The 12,910-nt window shown below is 40.2% G+C and overlaps 1 protein-coding gene across 1 annotated transcript in view; it reads left to right on the top strand.

The window, feature by feature from the left end:
- Nucleotides 1–12,910, top strand: part of HMCN1 (hemicentin 1) — a 187,794-nt gene that overhangs the window by 74,973 nt on the left and 99,911 nt on the right. Inside the window, exons 18-24 of the mRNA XM_067300619.1 lie at nt 870–997; nt 3,025–3,169; nt 4,692–4,804; nt 6,295–6,454; nt 7,307–7,481; nt 9,929–10,056; nt 11,887–12,159. Of these exons, the coding sequence (XP_067156720.1) occupies nt 870–997; nt 3,025–3,169; nt 4,692–4,804; nt 6,295–6,454; nt 7,307–7,481; nt 9,929–10,056; nt 11,887–12,159 (1,122 nt within the window). The remainder of the gene's footprint in view (nt 1–869; nt 998–3,024; nt 3,170–4,691; nt 4,805–6,294; nt 6,455–7,306; nt 7,482–9,928; nt 10,057–11,886; nt 12,160–12,910) is intronic.

Raw genomic sequence — 12,910 nt, 5'->3', positions numbered from 1 at the left:
ATGTATATGTTTGTGGGAGCATAGGAATTGAGGTCCATCTGCCATCAGAGAAGACATTTGTTATCTTAAAACATGTGGTGGGAATCTGTATGCTAGTAACATTTGATAGACAAGATGTTTTTACCAATTCAAAATTGTTCTTTAATCCCCATTATTTAAAAGCAACTTATGCTATGTGTGTATACAAGGGCTTTCTGTTGGAGCTTTACTGAGCATGCAGAATTTTTGGCCAGGCTGTTGACCTCTATTCTAAAGTTTTAAGTTTTATGTTAAGTTATTTTAAGTTTAAGTTTTATACCCAGAGGAAACCACTACTTATATATCGCCCTCACCAAACCTGCTGTTTTTATTCTTCAGTGTTTTGCCCCAGTAAGGAAAAATAATACATCAACTTGGTGTCCACAGAAACTTAAGTTTTCAGGGAAATACTGTATTGGATCCAGTTTCAGCTGGACGACGTCTGTCTTTTGCTGCAGTTCCTTAGCCTTAGGGTCATTTTATGTGCATTTCCTCGACTTCCTTTTCTCTTCCATGTTACCCCATCCCTTCGTTTTGTTTCTTCTGCCTTCGTCATTGGTGTTTCTGATACCAGAGTGCTCTCAAGTACACTTTAAGTGTGTTGGCACTATCATGCTGTTTGACTGTCACATTTTTCTCTTTCCCTTTTTTCTCTATTTAAATCGTACGGTTTTCACCACAAGAAATGTTTCTTCTGCAATATGTGCATAGCACCTTGCACAAGGAGACCTTTGTCTGACACTGCTGCAAGTAGCGTTAGTGAAAGGACAAATAATAGAAGTTCAGAGTTTATGCTTTGCATGAATATATAAAAATGCCTAATTGTTCATCTAATTCTTTTTTTGTTCAAGTTACACCTCTGATTGGAGTAAGCCCAGCCACAGCCAATGTAATTGAGGGACAGCAGCTCACTCTGCCATGTGTGCTGCTTGCTGGAAACCCCATTCCAGACCGGAGGTGGATTAAAAACAGTATGGTGGTAAGAATATTTTGTTTTCTGTAAGATTCTTTGACAGAGAAAATCTGCAACTGACGTTTTCATCCACGATAGCAACTTGGTAAAGTGTCTCTCTTACCTGATTAATTTACAGAGGTTGATGTGTAAATATACTAATAAATTTTACACTTACAAATAAAGCTGTAGCGCAAGACTGGGCTGGCTCACAGGAAGCAAGGGTCCAAGTGTCCGAGAGAGCTGAGTTACGGCTGACCACCTCAACGCGATGGGAGCTGCTGCCTCCCGGGGAGCAGCCGAGGGGCTGGGTGTGCAGGGCTGCAGCTGCTGCTGAGTTTCTGCAGGGGCTGCCGTTCAGAGTGCGGCCGTTCCCCCCCGCCCGAGAAACGATAGCTGAGTACTGCTCAAAATAGGAAAGGGGAGGTGCGGCATCCTCACCGTCATGCCTTGCTCTCATCACTGCCCATGCCGGGAAATTTCAAGCTCCAAAGCATAGATGAGGAAAGAGGAGGCAGTAGTGGAGGATGTGAAGGTCTAGAAATGAATTAGGAACCAAAGTATTTGTGAATTGTCCTTTTCTCTCTTCCCCTCTCTCTCTCTTTTTTTTTTTTAACTGACAGCAGTTTTATGTATGCTAGTTAGCTTCTGAACGTCAGCTTTCGACTCTGAATACAGGAATGCTAGTGGAGCATCTCCATCAGAATGACAAAAATACTCGGATTTTGAATCCTGGTAACTGAAAACTATTTCTTTTTCCCTACCTTTTAAAATAAAGATATTGTAAAAGTATCAGAAAATTTCTGCAGTTTTCGGCACTTTTTTAATATCCTGAGTTTTACTGTTGCCAATGGGATGAGACCAAATGTCAGCATCCCTCTGCTGTGTACTCCTTTCTTAGTTGTGCGCTGCTCAGCGCTTGAAAGCCTGTATATTTTCTCTTTCCTTCCAGAGCCTGTCATCGCTAGTTGATAACTCCTGCACGAAGGAAGGTTGCACGCACACGCTGTACCTACGTTTGTTGACTGAGTGAAGTTTCATTTCTTTAGTAGTAGGCAAATTATTGGCATAGATCCCTATGAAGTCCTGCTTTGTATCTTGCTTGCAAATTGCTCCCTAAAGCCCCTTCTCCGCACCTGTAATTGAAAGAATTGCTAGCAAAAATTCCTTCACCTGAGCTTCCACATCCTACATTAGATACTGTCTTCTGTCAGTAGAGCTGCAATTCATTTCCTGCTGATTTCTCCTCCAACAGCCACCTGTGAAATCCTGCCTTTACCCTTGTGGCTTCAAGGAGACCCAGCTCAGTTTTTGTTTATGGTCACCAGGCAGAACCCTGGCACTGTCTTCCCTCGAAGTTGCTAGAGTTTTCTGCTCAATTTTGTACCACCGGGAATCCTTGCCCTTTTCTTTAGACTGTGTAGGTGTGATGGACACAGGCTCTGACTTTTGTGAGAAATGCTGCCAGGATGCTTCTCTCAGAGTTGCTAATGCCTCTGTACAGGGGTGCTGGTTTTCTGCCCTTCTAAGCACATGGCAAAAGCTACAGTCCAGTGGAAGTATTGGAGCAAATCCCATTTAGACCATTTAGAGAAGGATGCGACTTTTTTCTGAACGGGGCATGACTGAGACAATTTCTTATTCTGACAATCTGTCTGTAAGGCAAGTGCACATTACTGAGCCTGTTGTATGCTGTGCTGTTCCGGTTGATTGATAAAGATCCCTGTAATTTTTTTATGTTGCTATAGGATATATGATTTTTTTAAAAAGTACTATTCCTTGGTGAGAGTTAGAACTCTTCATGATCTTTCACAATAAAGGACTTTTAAGTGTTGCTGCTGCCAGCACTTAAAACAAAAACATATGCTATCCTATCTGCCAAACCTGTGCGACATCCTCAGAAGGGGAATGTATGCTTCAGAGCTGATTGCTTTTTCCTGACAAATGGGTAATTTAAAAAAAGGTGAAAGAGTAAAGAGAAGTCGCACTGTATCCCAAAGTAAATATGAAACAAGCGTTTTCTTCAGTAAAACGTTACATCACTCTTTTGGCAGCTGGTTCCCAATCCCTACGTTAATGTTCGCAGTGATGGCAGCCTGCACCTTGAAAGAGTTCGGCTGCAGGATGGAGGTGATTATACCTGTATGGCAAGTAACGTTGCTGGAACGAACAACAAAACGACCACCGTTAACGTGTATGGTAAGGAACGCTGTTTTCTTGCTTTGGTGCTGATTTCAAGATGAGAATGCGTTTCTTACTAATTGTAGCTCTGACTAGAGCTTTTTCATTAAAGTTATGCTAATTTCTCAAATATCCTCTTTGTAATGATGTTACTTTGTGTAGTAATGCGGAGAGAATTGGGGTCCAATGCGCAGGAAAGAACTGTGTGGTTGAGACTGGTTTTAGAATAAAAAAACAAGCACCATTTTGTGGTCTTGAAAAATCTTCCTTTTTAAACATCTTTATAGATTGTGCTTTGCAGACTTCATCTCTAACTTTATTAACAATACAGGCGCAAGTGGGAGTTTACTGGAAAGCCATGCCAAGTGCTGTCAGAGGGATTTCATAATTGATAAAAGGAAGCACAACTCATGGGAGTATTGCACTTAAAATAAATTATGAGTCTGGCAAAACTTCTTTTTTTTAACAGTATCCAAAATTACACTGACAGCAAGACAAGTGTTAGTGTTGTGGTAACGCATCTGTATTTCAGCTGCAGATACTTGTATTAACTGTGTGGGGGGTCACAACCACTTCATTGTTTACAGCCTGAAATTTTCTCACATGTCAAATTAATCATGGGAGACTTATTTTAAGCTTCACTGAAGATGCTGGAACATCTTTTTATGTTAAAATAGCTGTTTTTTTTAAATATATGCAAGTACTCAGTGTCTGATAAGGTCTTCCACGTGAACAGCAGTTTTGGAATTTTTCAGAACTTAAGGACAGAAATCAACATATATGTATATATGTATATATTTAAAATCTCTCTCTTAGATGTCGGATATACAGGTTGTTATACTGAGCTTTTTCTCTCTGTTGTTAATTCAAAACCAGTTCAGGTAGGCAGTGGAACTGGAGTTCTCGTTATCTTGTTTGTGATTTTGTGAAGTGATTTGGTGATTTTAATCAAGTTCCTCCGTCAGCAAGTCCAGTCCCTGCAGAAACCATCAGTGCAGTTGCCACAATTTTCTGACATTTGTGACAAGAACTAAAGGAGCTTGGAGAGTGATCAGCTCTCTCACTCTTCTAGCAGTCTGTTCAAAATACTGTCCATTGATTGAAATGGATTCAGCACCAAAAATGCTGAACCCATTCTTATGAAACGTGCTGTCTAGGATGGACGTATAGAGTATTCTTTCAGGAAACCTGGCCTAAAATGTCAGCAGAGGATACTGTTACAAACACTTTCTGAAATGACCCCAGTCAGCTAGGTGAAATACCTACGGTTAGTTTAAAACTACATGTACCTAATCCAGTGATTCCCCCATGGCTGACGTGTTTTGTTACGAACAAGCATCTAGTTGTAATGAAAGACTGGATAGTGGAGGAGAAAGTGATCGGTCAATGTCAATTTTGGGGTTCGGAGAACAGACAGAAAATTCCCTGTCCTTGCTGTCTGTATGAAGTAGTAGCTGAATATGCAGACTTTATTGTAGGAGATGTGCCATGGTTTGAAATCTGCCTTTTGCCTGTGTTTAATATATATATTTATTTTTAGTTCTGCCTGTTATTCAGCATGGACAGCAGATATTCAGTACCATTGAAGGAATCCCAGTAACGCTGCCTTGCAAAGCAAGTGGAGTTCCTAAGCCGTCTATTGCCTGGTCCAAGGTAACTTCTCATCTTCGAGCTGTTCATGATGAAAGCTAAATTGAGCACATCATTTAGCTATAATAAAAGCTATATGCAAGAAAAGCAGCCAAAAACCTTTGTGGTGAGGGACCTGGAAGTCTCTATTTATTTGCATCTGCTTTTGTTTCTTAGAGCGATCCTTTCTGGCCATGCTCCAGGTACAGATCAAAGTCCTGTTCTTTGGAGAGGCTTTGCTGGTTATCTCTGTATCTTTCTATTCAGAAATTGTTAATATTCTTGTTGTGAGTTGATAATTTGAGATCTGGAACTTGCTGCAGATTGAAAGCTCAGTTTTGTTTTGGAGGTTTATTTTAAGATGACTTTTTTTTCTCTGAGAAAAGCATGTGTGAGAATGGCATTGTGGAGTTGACCATTTGTGACTTTTCCTCATGTCCCTGACAAGAGATCCGCTTATGAGGAGGGAAGAGCATTAGGTAATGAATGGTTCCAGGGCTGCAGTTTGAAACCTTTTTTTGAAAAATTGGGTTGAGGTCTAAGAATCAGACTGAGATTATTTTTTTGTTTTGTTTCTTTCCCCCTACTTGAACAACATAATGTCTGGTGATAACAGGTATTTGAGGTATGTTATAGCTTGCAGGACCTTGCTGTGAACGCGGTGTTGCCTCAGAAGTTGCCCAGATGTAACTGATTGTGAACAGTTTTGTTTAAAAGCAGGGAGAGAACCCAGTAATTGGGTTGGTTTGGCAATGAGTAAAACAGGAGAAATGAGATGCAGTGAAAGGTTATCTTTCTCCTTAATTATCAAATACAACTTCCTGTCCACACGGGGAAGAATCTGCTGACTGAGAAACGTTTTATACAAAGTCTGTTTGTACAGCAAAAATGCACTTCAAAATTAATTCACTTGAAATCTTGATTTTTTTTGAGAATTACGGTCTGGAAAATGTAAAAGGTTTTCTGCATAAGAATCCCTGTACTTCTGCTCTTGTTACTGCTAGAAAGTGAGCTCAGAAGAGTGATGAGTTTGCTGACGTTAGTTAATTTATATGGGCAGAATTTTGGCGCCAAGCTTCTTAGTTAATTCAAAATATTTTTTCCATCGCAGCTATAAACAACAGAAGCAGTACTGTAATGTAAGTTAGGATATTGCTCAGTTTCGTCAGACTGCCTGCAAATTGTTTGGTCTACAAAACCGCATTAAAGAGCGTAAAGCATACTGCACAGTGAAAAATCTGACCCAGTGTTATGTTAAAAATACAACTGTTTTCATATGAAAGGGCCGCAACAATGGGTTAAACTAGGGGAGCTACTCCAGGGACTGACAATTTTTATATTCCTTTAACAGTGTTTTTGTTTTCATTAGATTTTATTTTATCTCCGTAAGCTTTGACTTTCTTTGAATTAAATGCCTGTAATTTATTTTATTTCAGAAAATCCATGCATTGTGGGGTTTGTTTCTTTTTTTTTTCTTTCTTTCTTTTTATTTTATTTTTTTTTTGTTTCCACAGAAAGGAGAACAAATTCTTCCCAGCAACATGAAATTTTCTGCAGGGTCTGATGGAAGTCTCTATGTAGTTTCACCAGGGGGTGAAGAGACTGGGGAGTATGTGTGCACGGCAACAAATGCTGCTGGTTATGCTACACGGAAGGTCCAGCTAACTGTCTATGGTATATACAAGTTAAAACCAAATCTAGTGTCATTGTTCCCCCTTCTGCCAATTGAGCTCTAATTTAGGCTGCAGAACCTGCTCAGGTGAATGTTCTGGAGTATGATATCTGCAGTGCAAACAGGCTTTAAGCTAATCTCTACTTAGTGCTTTTGATTTTGGATCCAGTGATCTGCTACATACTAGGCAGTTTTACTAATGGCTGAGATTAAAAGTCCTATCCTTCAGCCATTATGATTCTCTTAAAACCTCCTGGTACCTGTCACCATGTGTTCTTGGACTAGGGAATTTGGGCATATCATAATTTTATCTTGTATGGCAGTGGACAGGAAGCACCTGTACAGAAACAGAAGTTCCTGCTGATGGAAGAGAAGAATGAAGATTCATTAGTCCCGTCCTTCACAAGTCTTCCTACCATCTCCCAGTATTATCAAAAATTTGGTTTAGATGAAGGTTTGGGCTTGCTGCGCAAGGCTCTTTGGCTTGTAGGTATTGGCACTGTAGTGTAACATAGTTCAGGTATTGGTCGCAAACGACCTGTGTAGTACAGAGCTCAGCATACATGAACAGCGGGTGTAGACTACTTATCCAGCTTCTCGGGCAGAAAGTGCAGCCTTGCTGATGTTTGTACTGTTGCATCAGCCAGTGCCTGAGCTAGGAACTTGGGTTAATCTGCATTACGGTGATTCACAACTGCAAGTTTAATGCAGACATGTCATTAAAAAATAAGACTGTAATGTTATATACCTGATATAAAAAATAGATGTTTAATCTGAAGTAAAATTGTATGGTGTTACATTTGTACAAATATATATATATTCATTGCAGTTTCTTAACATGTTCCATGTTATAGTGAAACCTAGAGTATCCAGGCCTGGAGACCAGCAAGGAAATGACTATGATAAACCCATAGAGATCTCAGTAATTGCAGGGGAAGATGTCACACTTCCATGTGAAGTAAAGAGCTTGCCACCCCCCATAATTACCTGGGCCAAAGAAATGCAGCTCATATCTCCATTCTCTCCGAGGTAACAACATTTGATGAAAACAAAAGAAAATGAAATTGCTTCTAAGCTTTCAAGGTTTTGGAAGGGCATACAATTTTTAATTGCCTCTTGTTCAGTCAGAAGGTATTAAGTTGTCCTTGCTTTTCTTTCCTAAGGACCCTGTTTCACTAGGTCTTGAAATTCTTTTCCCAAACTGAGCACGTGTCCCTTTCTGAAAGATACTAAAGCTGTGTGTCATGGTACAGACTCCATTCCAGTAAGTGTTTATAAGCAAAGACAAAACTTCAAAATTCACTCTGAGTTAGCAACCTCAGGAGGCCAAGGTCAAAGAAGGTCCCATTATATTTATACTGTGGTGGTGCCCTGAGACCCACATAATCTGTGTCTGATTTTAAATCTTTAAAAATGTATTTTTCTTTTCTTAAGCACTTCATATTTATGCTCAGGGGAGCATTGTCTGTTTTTCATATGAGGTATGGTCCGCCAGTAGAATACAGATGATGATAAATGTTTGGGAGTGCTTACAAGGGCTCCTATCTTGCTGTGTTTTGGATCCAGAAACTCTCCAGTTGCTCATGAAAATAAGAAAACATAGTTAAATGCTTATAAAAATGTTGAGCTGACAGCTCTGGAGACTGAAGAGTTGGGAACAGACTTGTCTGGTCTACAGGGTGGACCATGATATTTGGTTCCTTCCTTACTATTTTGGTGTGGAACAAAATAAGGGAGGCAAAAACTAGGTGGTTCTTTTCCCCATGTCCCCAGCTGAAGTGTCAGGCACCATCACAGGGGCTGCTAATGCTTTCTAGTCTTCAAGATACCTAAGAAGAGATAAAGGCTATGGCTCTATTCCTAAACCAGGGAACAGCAAGTCTGGCCAAATGCACACACTAGAGATTGCTGTGCCAGTTGTCTAGTGTGTCTCAGCGATTCCAGTGCAATGGTGAGGAATCATACAGACCTCAAAGTGAGCCTGTCGCCTTTGTGGAAAAGTTGATCTTCAGATCCACCTATTCCTGTGGGTCTGCAACAGCGTTAGCAAGTAATATCTGGGTGTGCCAGCATTTTTTGTGATGAAGGGTCTTGTGTGCAGAAAGTTAATTTGTTGGCAGTATTTTGTGTGGATTTTTCTGCTGTGTTCTGTGACCACATCTCATGCACTAACGAATCTGCATTCTTGATCCATTACTTGTCCTTATTTTACCTCATGAGACATAGATAAATTAGGCTACTTGCTCATGGCTGTTGTGGAGGGGTCCAAGTTGTCCAGTGAAGAAGTCCAATTCAGCCCATTCCAAGATTGTTTACAGATGTCAGCAAAAGTTAAAGAATTAGTCCAAACCAAATTGTTTGAAACCACCCAAAGACAATGTTAGAAGTGTGACCAGTAAACAAAAGATGAGTGAAATCAGAAATGAAGGACTTTTATCAGGAAGTAAATCTAATAAGTGGACAACATAATGAGAGGCAAGCTCCTCCAGCCATCATGTCTTTCGGGGATACTTTAAAAAAGAAAAAAAGAGAGATGGGCAGCAGAGGAGGAATCATGATACCACACAGATATGGGGGGCTTAGAAGAAATGAACTTCTCTTTCTTGCCATTCATTTCTCCAGGCTGTTGCAATCCCCAGATTCACCATTTATACCAAATAAGCTGACATCGTCCTGATTAGAGAGTGCCAGAGAAAGGAAGACAGGTGATATCACCAATTCCCACCAACTTTGTCTAAGCTGAATATAACCTTGAGTGCAAGACTTGAGTTTCTAGTTGTCAAACCAATTCATAGATGTCCATACCTTATTTTTTTTCTTCCCTGTCTCTATTTCTTTTGTCTTCTGTTTAAGAAGAGTTTGGCTTAGCTGGCCAAGACTGTATCTTTGAATGCTGCAAGCCTGTGACCAGAACTGTAATAAAAATCAATGCTATACAGTTAACTACTTAGCGGTGAACAGTGACAAATTCTGTTAACACCAGAGCTGGTGGTTTTGAATCAGAATAGCCTTCAGAAAAGCCCTTCTTCCTTCTTAACTATCATAACATCTTTTTTTTTGTCGGGATGAAATAGAATCAAAAACTTTACAGCAACTTTCTGACACTGATGACCTGGGCTGAGCTTATATTTGTGACTGGAGGTTAAAGGGCTCCATATCTATTTGATTTTTTTTTTTCCCTTGCTCATCTCTAGAAGTAAGATAGGTTTTAATATGTCCTATAAGTAGCTAGAACCAAATTGTGTTATGTAGATCTTATATTTTCAATATTTGCTCAGTGTTCTGAATGTAGAGGTTCAGGAAAGAGTTACAAAAAATGAATAAGTGTAAGTCATAGTTTAATAATAAAGCACAATGCAATGTCTCATGTAGAACAGTGTTATTTTAGTTCACAGCAATGGTTAGTAATATGTAAGTAGAGATCATTCTGCTTTCAGTAAATATTTATACAGTGTATCTGCTGCTTATTTTTCCAGACACACTTTCCTACCCTCGGGGTCAATGAAGATCAGTGAGACACAAGTTTCAGACAGCGGAATGTATATCTGCGTAGCCACAAATATTGCTGGGAATGTGACTCAGTCAGTGAAGCTAAATGTACATGGTAAGTTTTAACTAGGATAATCATTTGCAAGGCTCCACTTGGAATTTAGCATCTTTTCATGCAGAACATATTTTCTTAAGTACATTTCAATGCTATTGACCCATATTCTTTCAGGTCATATTATCTTCATATGCAAATTGTTGTTACTGCTTATCTGAAAAGGAAATACTGCATGCATGTATATGTGTGTGAGTGTGTGTGTGGTGTAGCTATCTCTCTATCTTCCTTTAATGTTGCTTAGAATCATGAAGGAAATACAGCACTACATGGTATTTGATTCTCCCTAAGTCAGCCACAGGAGTTTAGAATCGTTCTAATGCCTTTGGGAGTTCTCTGTATAAGAAGTTTCTCGTTAGTAAGTCTTCCACCAAATGCTGAGATTAGCGAAGTTAGCTAAGGCTTATAGATGTTAAGTTCCCACCGATCTGATGAGAATTAGATATCCAAACTCTATTGATAAGGAGTGTCCCAGGTTTTCTTGTACACCACAAGTGGTGGTAGTGAAACCAGTGCGCAACATTATTGCCTGTGGATGGGCACTTGCTCCTGTGTTTGTCCTGAGCTGTATGCCTATAGATTCTGCTCTACCCACCTATGCAAACCAATACTTTAACCCATCTTCTTACTGCCCTTTCTCTGCTCAGACCAGCACCCTGTCCTTGTGCCCAGCCTTCCTCCCTCTCGGTGAAGGTGTCTAATCTTGGTTGCTCAAGCTAGGACCCATGTCCACTTGGCTCACCTTTTACCATGGATGAGCACACTCTCACCCCCTTGTCTCCTTCCTGCTCTCCCTACACTGAGGCCCCAACCACGGTCTCCTCAGTTCAATGTCACATATCATTAACTCCATGCTCTCCTGTTTATTCCTCCTCACCTTTTTTCCATGTCAGACAGAAGCGCAGGCCCTGGCATATGTACTTCCTGCTAGTGCTGTGGCACAGAGGAGAGCAGGTGCAGGAGCCACGGCTTGGTACAGCCCAGACGAGGCTGATCAGTGGTAGCTGCACATGGAGATGGTTCTCCTGTGGCTCATGTGGAGTTTTGGGGAAGCCAATGCCCATTGCCAGCATATGGCTTTGAAGTGGATCACATACCATGAACGTACCAGATTGGAACTCCTGCCCCAAGCAGCTCCAAAAACTTCAGACTACGCTAATTCGATTACAATGGCTGTAACAGACTGCTGTCTAGCTGTGTGCATAGAGAGATCCAGTATCAGCGCACATCTTTGTTTATCTATACTTGTACATTAGCAGAGAGTCTGGAAAAATGGCACTTGTTATTGTTTCAGACATTCTTTATAAGTCTTTTTATTGTCAGTGATCCCTAGAAATAAAAACATTGTGGCAAAAGAGTTATGTCAGATTTATATTTTTCTTTGGGACCAGCAGAATCTCTTCTAGTCATACTTTATCTCCTTGTCTGAACTTGTGTTTGGAAGCATGCAAAGATGAGGGATTAGGGGGAAGGAAATTAAAATGTCAAAGGGAAAATGTAGTTAACTTTATCATAAAAGCTTTTGAATTGTTTATGTTGTGAACAGCCTGTATCCATAGCTGTTTGGATATGCTCAGTGCAATAAGAGTATGCTGCTTCTAGGGAAGTAATGCAGTAGAATTTGAAACTTAGCCTATCCAAGTTAAGCAATAGGGTATTGTACTTCCAGTCTGTAGGGAACGTGCACTTTTGCTTCCTTAGTCACTTGAAGGGAATTCAGTTTCACTGAATAAGGAAGGACGTTTCCTAAAATAACAAAAACTGACAAGTATTTTCCCAAGAGTGATCTTGCACATCGTTTTCTTTGCGTTACTGTGGACTTTCTTGTCTTAGTTCCTCCAAAGATACGGCGTGGGCCTCGAGTTATGAAAGTACACGTTGGCCACAGAGTTGACATACCCTGCAGTGCCCAGGGGATCCCTCCTCCAGCGATCACCTGGTTCAAAGGCAGAAGTACCGTGCTAATGGATGGTGGCCAGTTTATCCACAGCCCCGATGGAGCACTAAGCATCAGCAAAGTCCAGCTTTCCGATGCTGGAGTCTACAAGTGCGTCGCTAGTAATGTAGCGGGCAGCGACACATCAGAGATAACAATGCAAGTTCAAGGTATTTCAACTAGGCTGGTAATCTTGCCTCCTACCATGACCAAGTATAATTTCATGCCAGTGCTGTCTGCTGTGTGTTTTGGAGGACCATATTGTTTGCTGTTGTAACTGTTACGTGGTACAAAATCCAAATCTGTGTATGCTTTAGATGCTATATTCTGATGTTAATTAAGGAAAATTGAAATAGGCAAAGAGGCTTCGGAGGGTTTGCAGAAATAAGAAAAGGAAACCCAAAATATAATGTATTTTTAAACAATCTTTAAAGATGCTTGTAATTACCCAGTGCTTTTGCACTGAGTAATTAAAATGAAAAATATTGTCTCCCTGTGTTCAGATGTCAAAAGCTTTCAAATAGTCTGTCTCTGAATGTCAGAGCCTGATATCACTTTAAGTGGAAATGGAATTTTGTATGAGCTGAAAGAAGAGCTCAGTCAGTTAATATTCTCTTAAAATAGTAACTGGGCAACAGTGATCAATGTGCCCCTTTAAGTATAAAGTATGACTACTGACTTGCTCAGCTGACTGACATCAATGTAACATGACTGACTTCATTGGGAATTATTTCTTTTTTTGTGATAGTCTAAAGCCAATATTCTGATCCCTTTGGATTAGAGGTGCTGAGACGCACCCATTATAAACAACAAAGAACCTCCGCTAACTTCACTTAGTTATAAATAATATTCTTCCTATAGTCCCAGTCAGCACACAAGTTTAAAATGAGATGCAAGAATGAAGGATGGAAGAAGTACTAA

Source organism: Apteryx mantelli, chromosome 8, assembly GCF_036417845.1.
Source record: "Apteryx mantelli isolate bAptMan1 chromosome 8, bAptMan1.hap1, whole genome shotgun sequence".
Classification (NCBI taxonomy): domain Eukaryota; kingdom Metazoa; phylum Chordata; class Aves; order Apterygiformes; family Apterygidae; genus Apteryx; species Apteryx mantelli.
The sequence above is the reverse complement of the archived record's forward strand: the minus strand, read 5'-3'. Positions and strand labels throughout refer to the sequence as shown.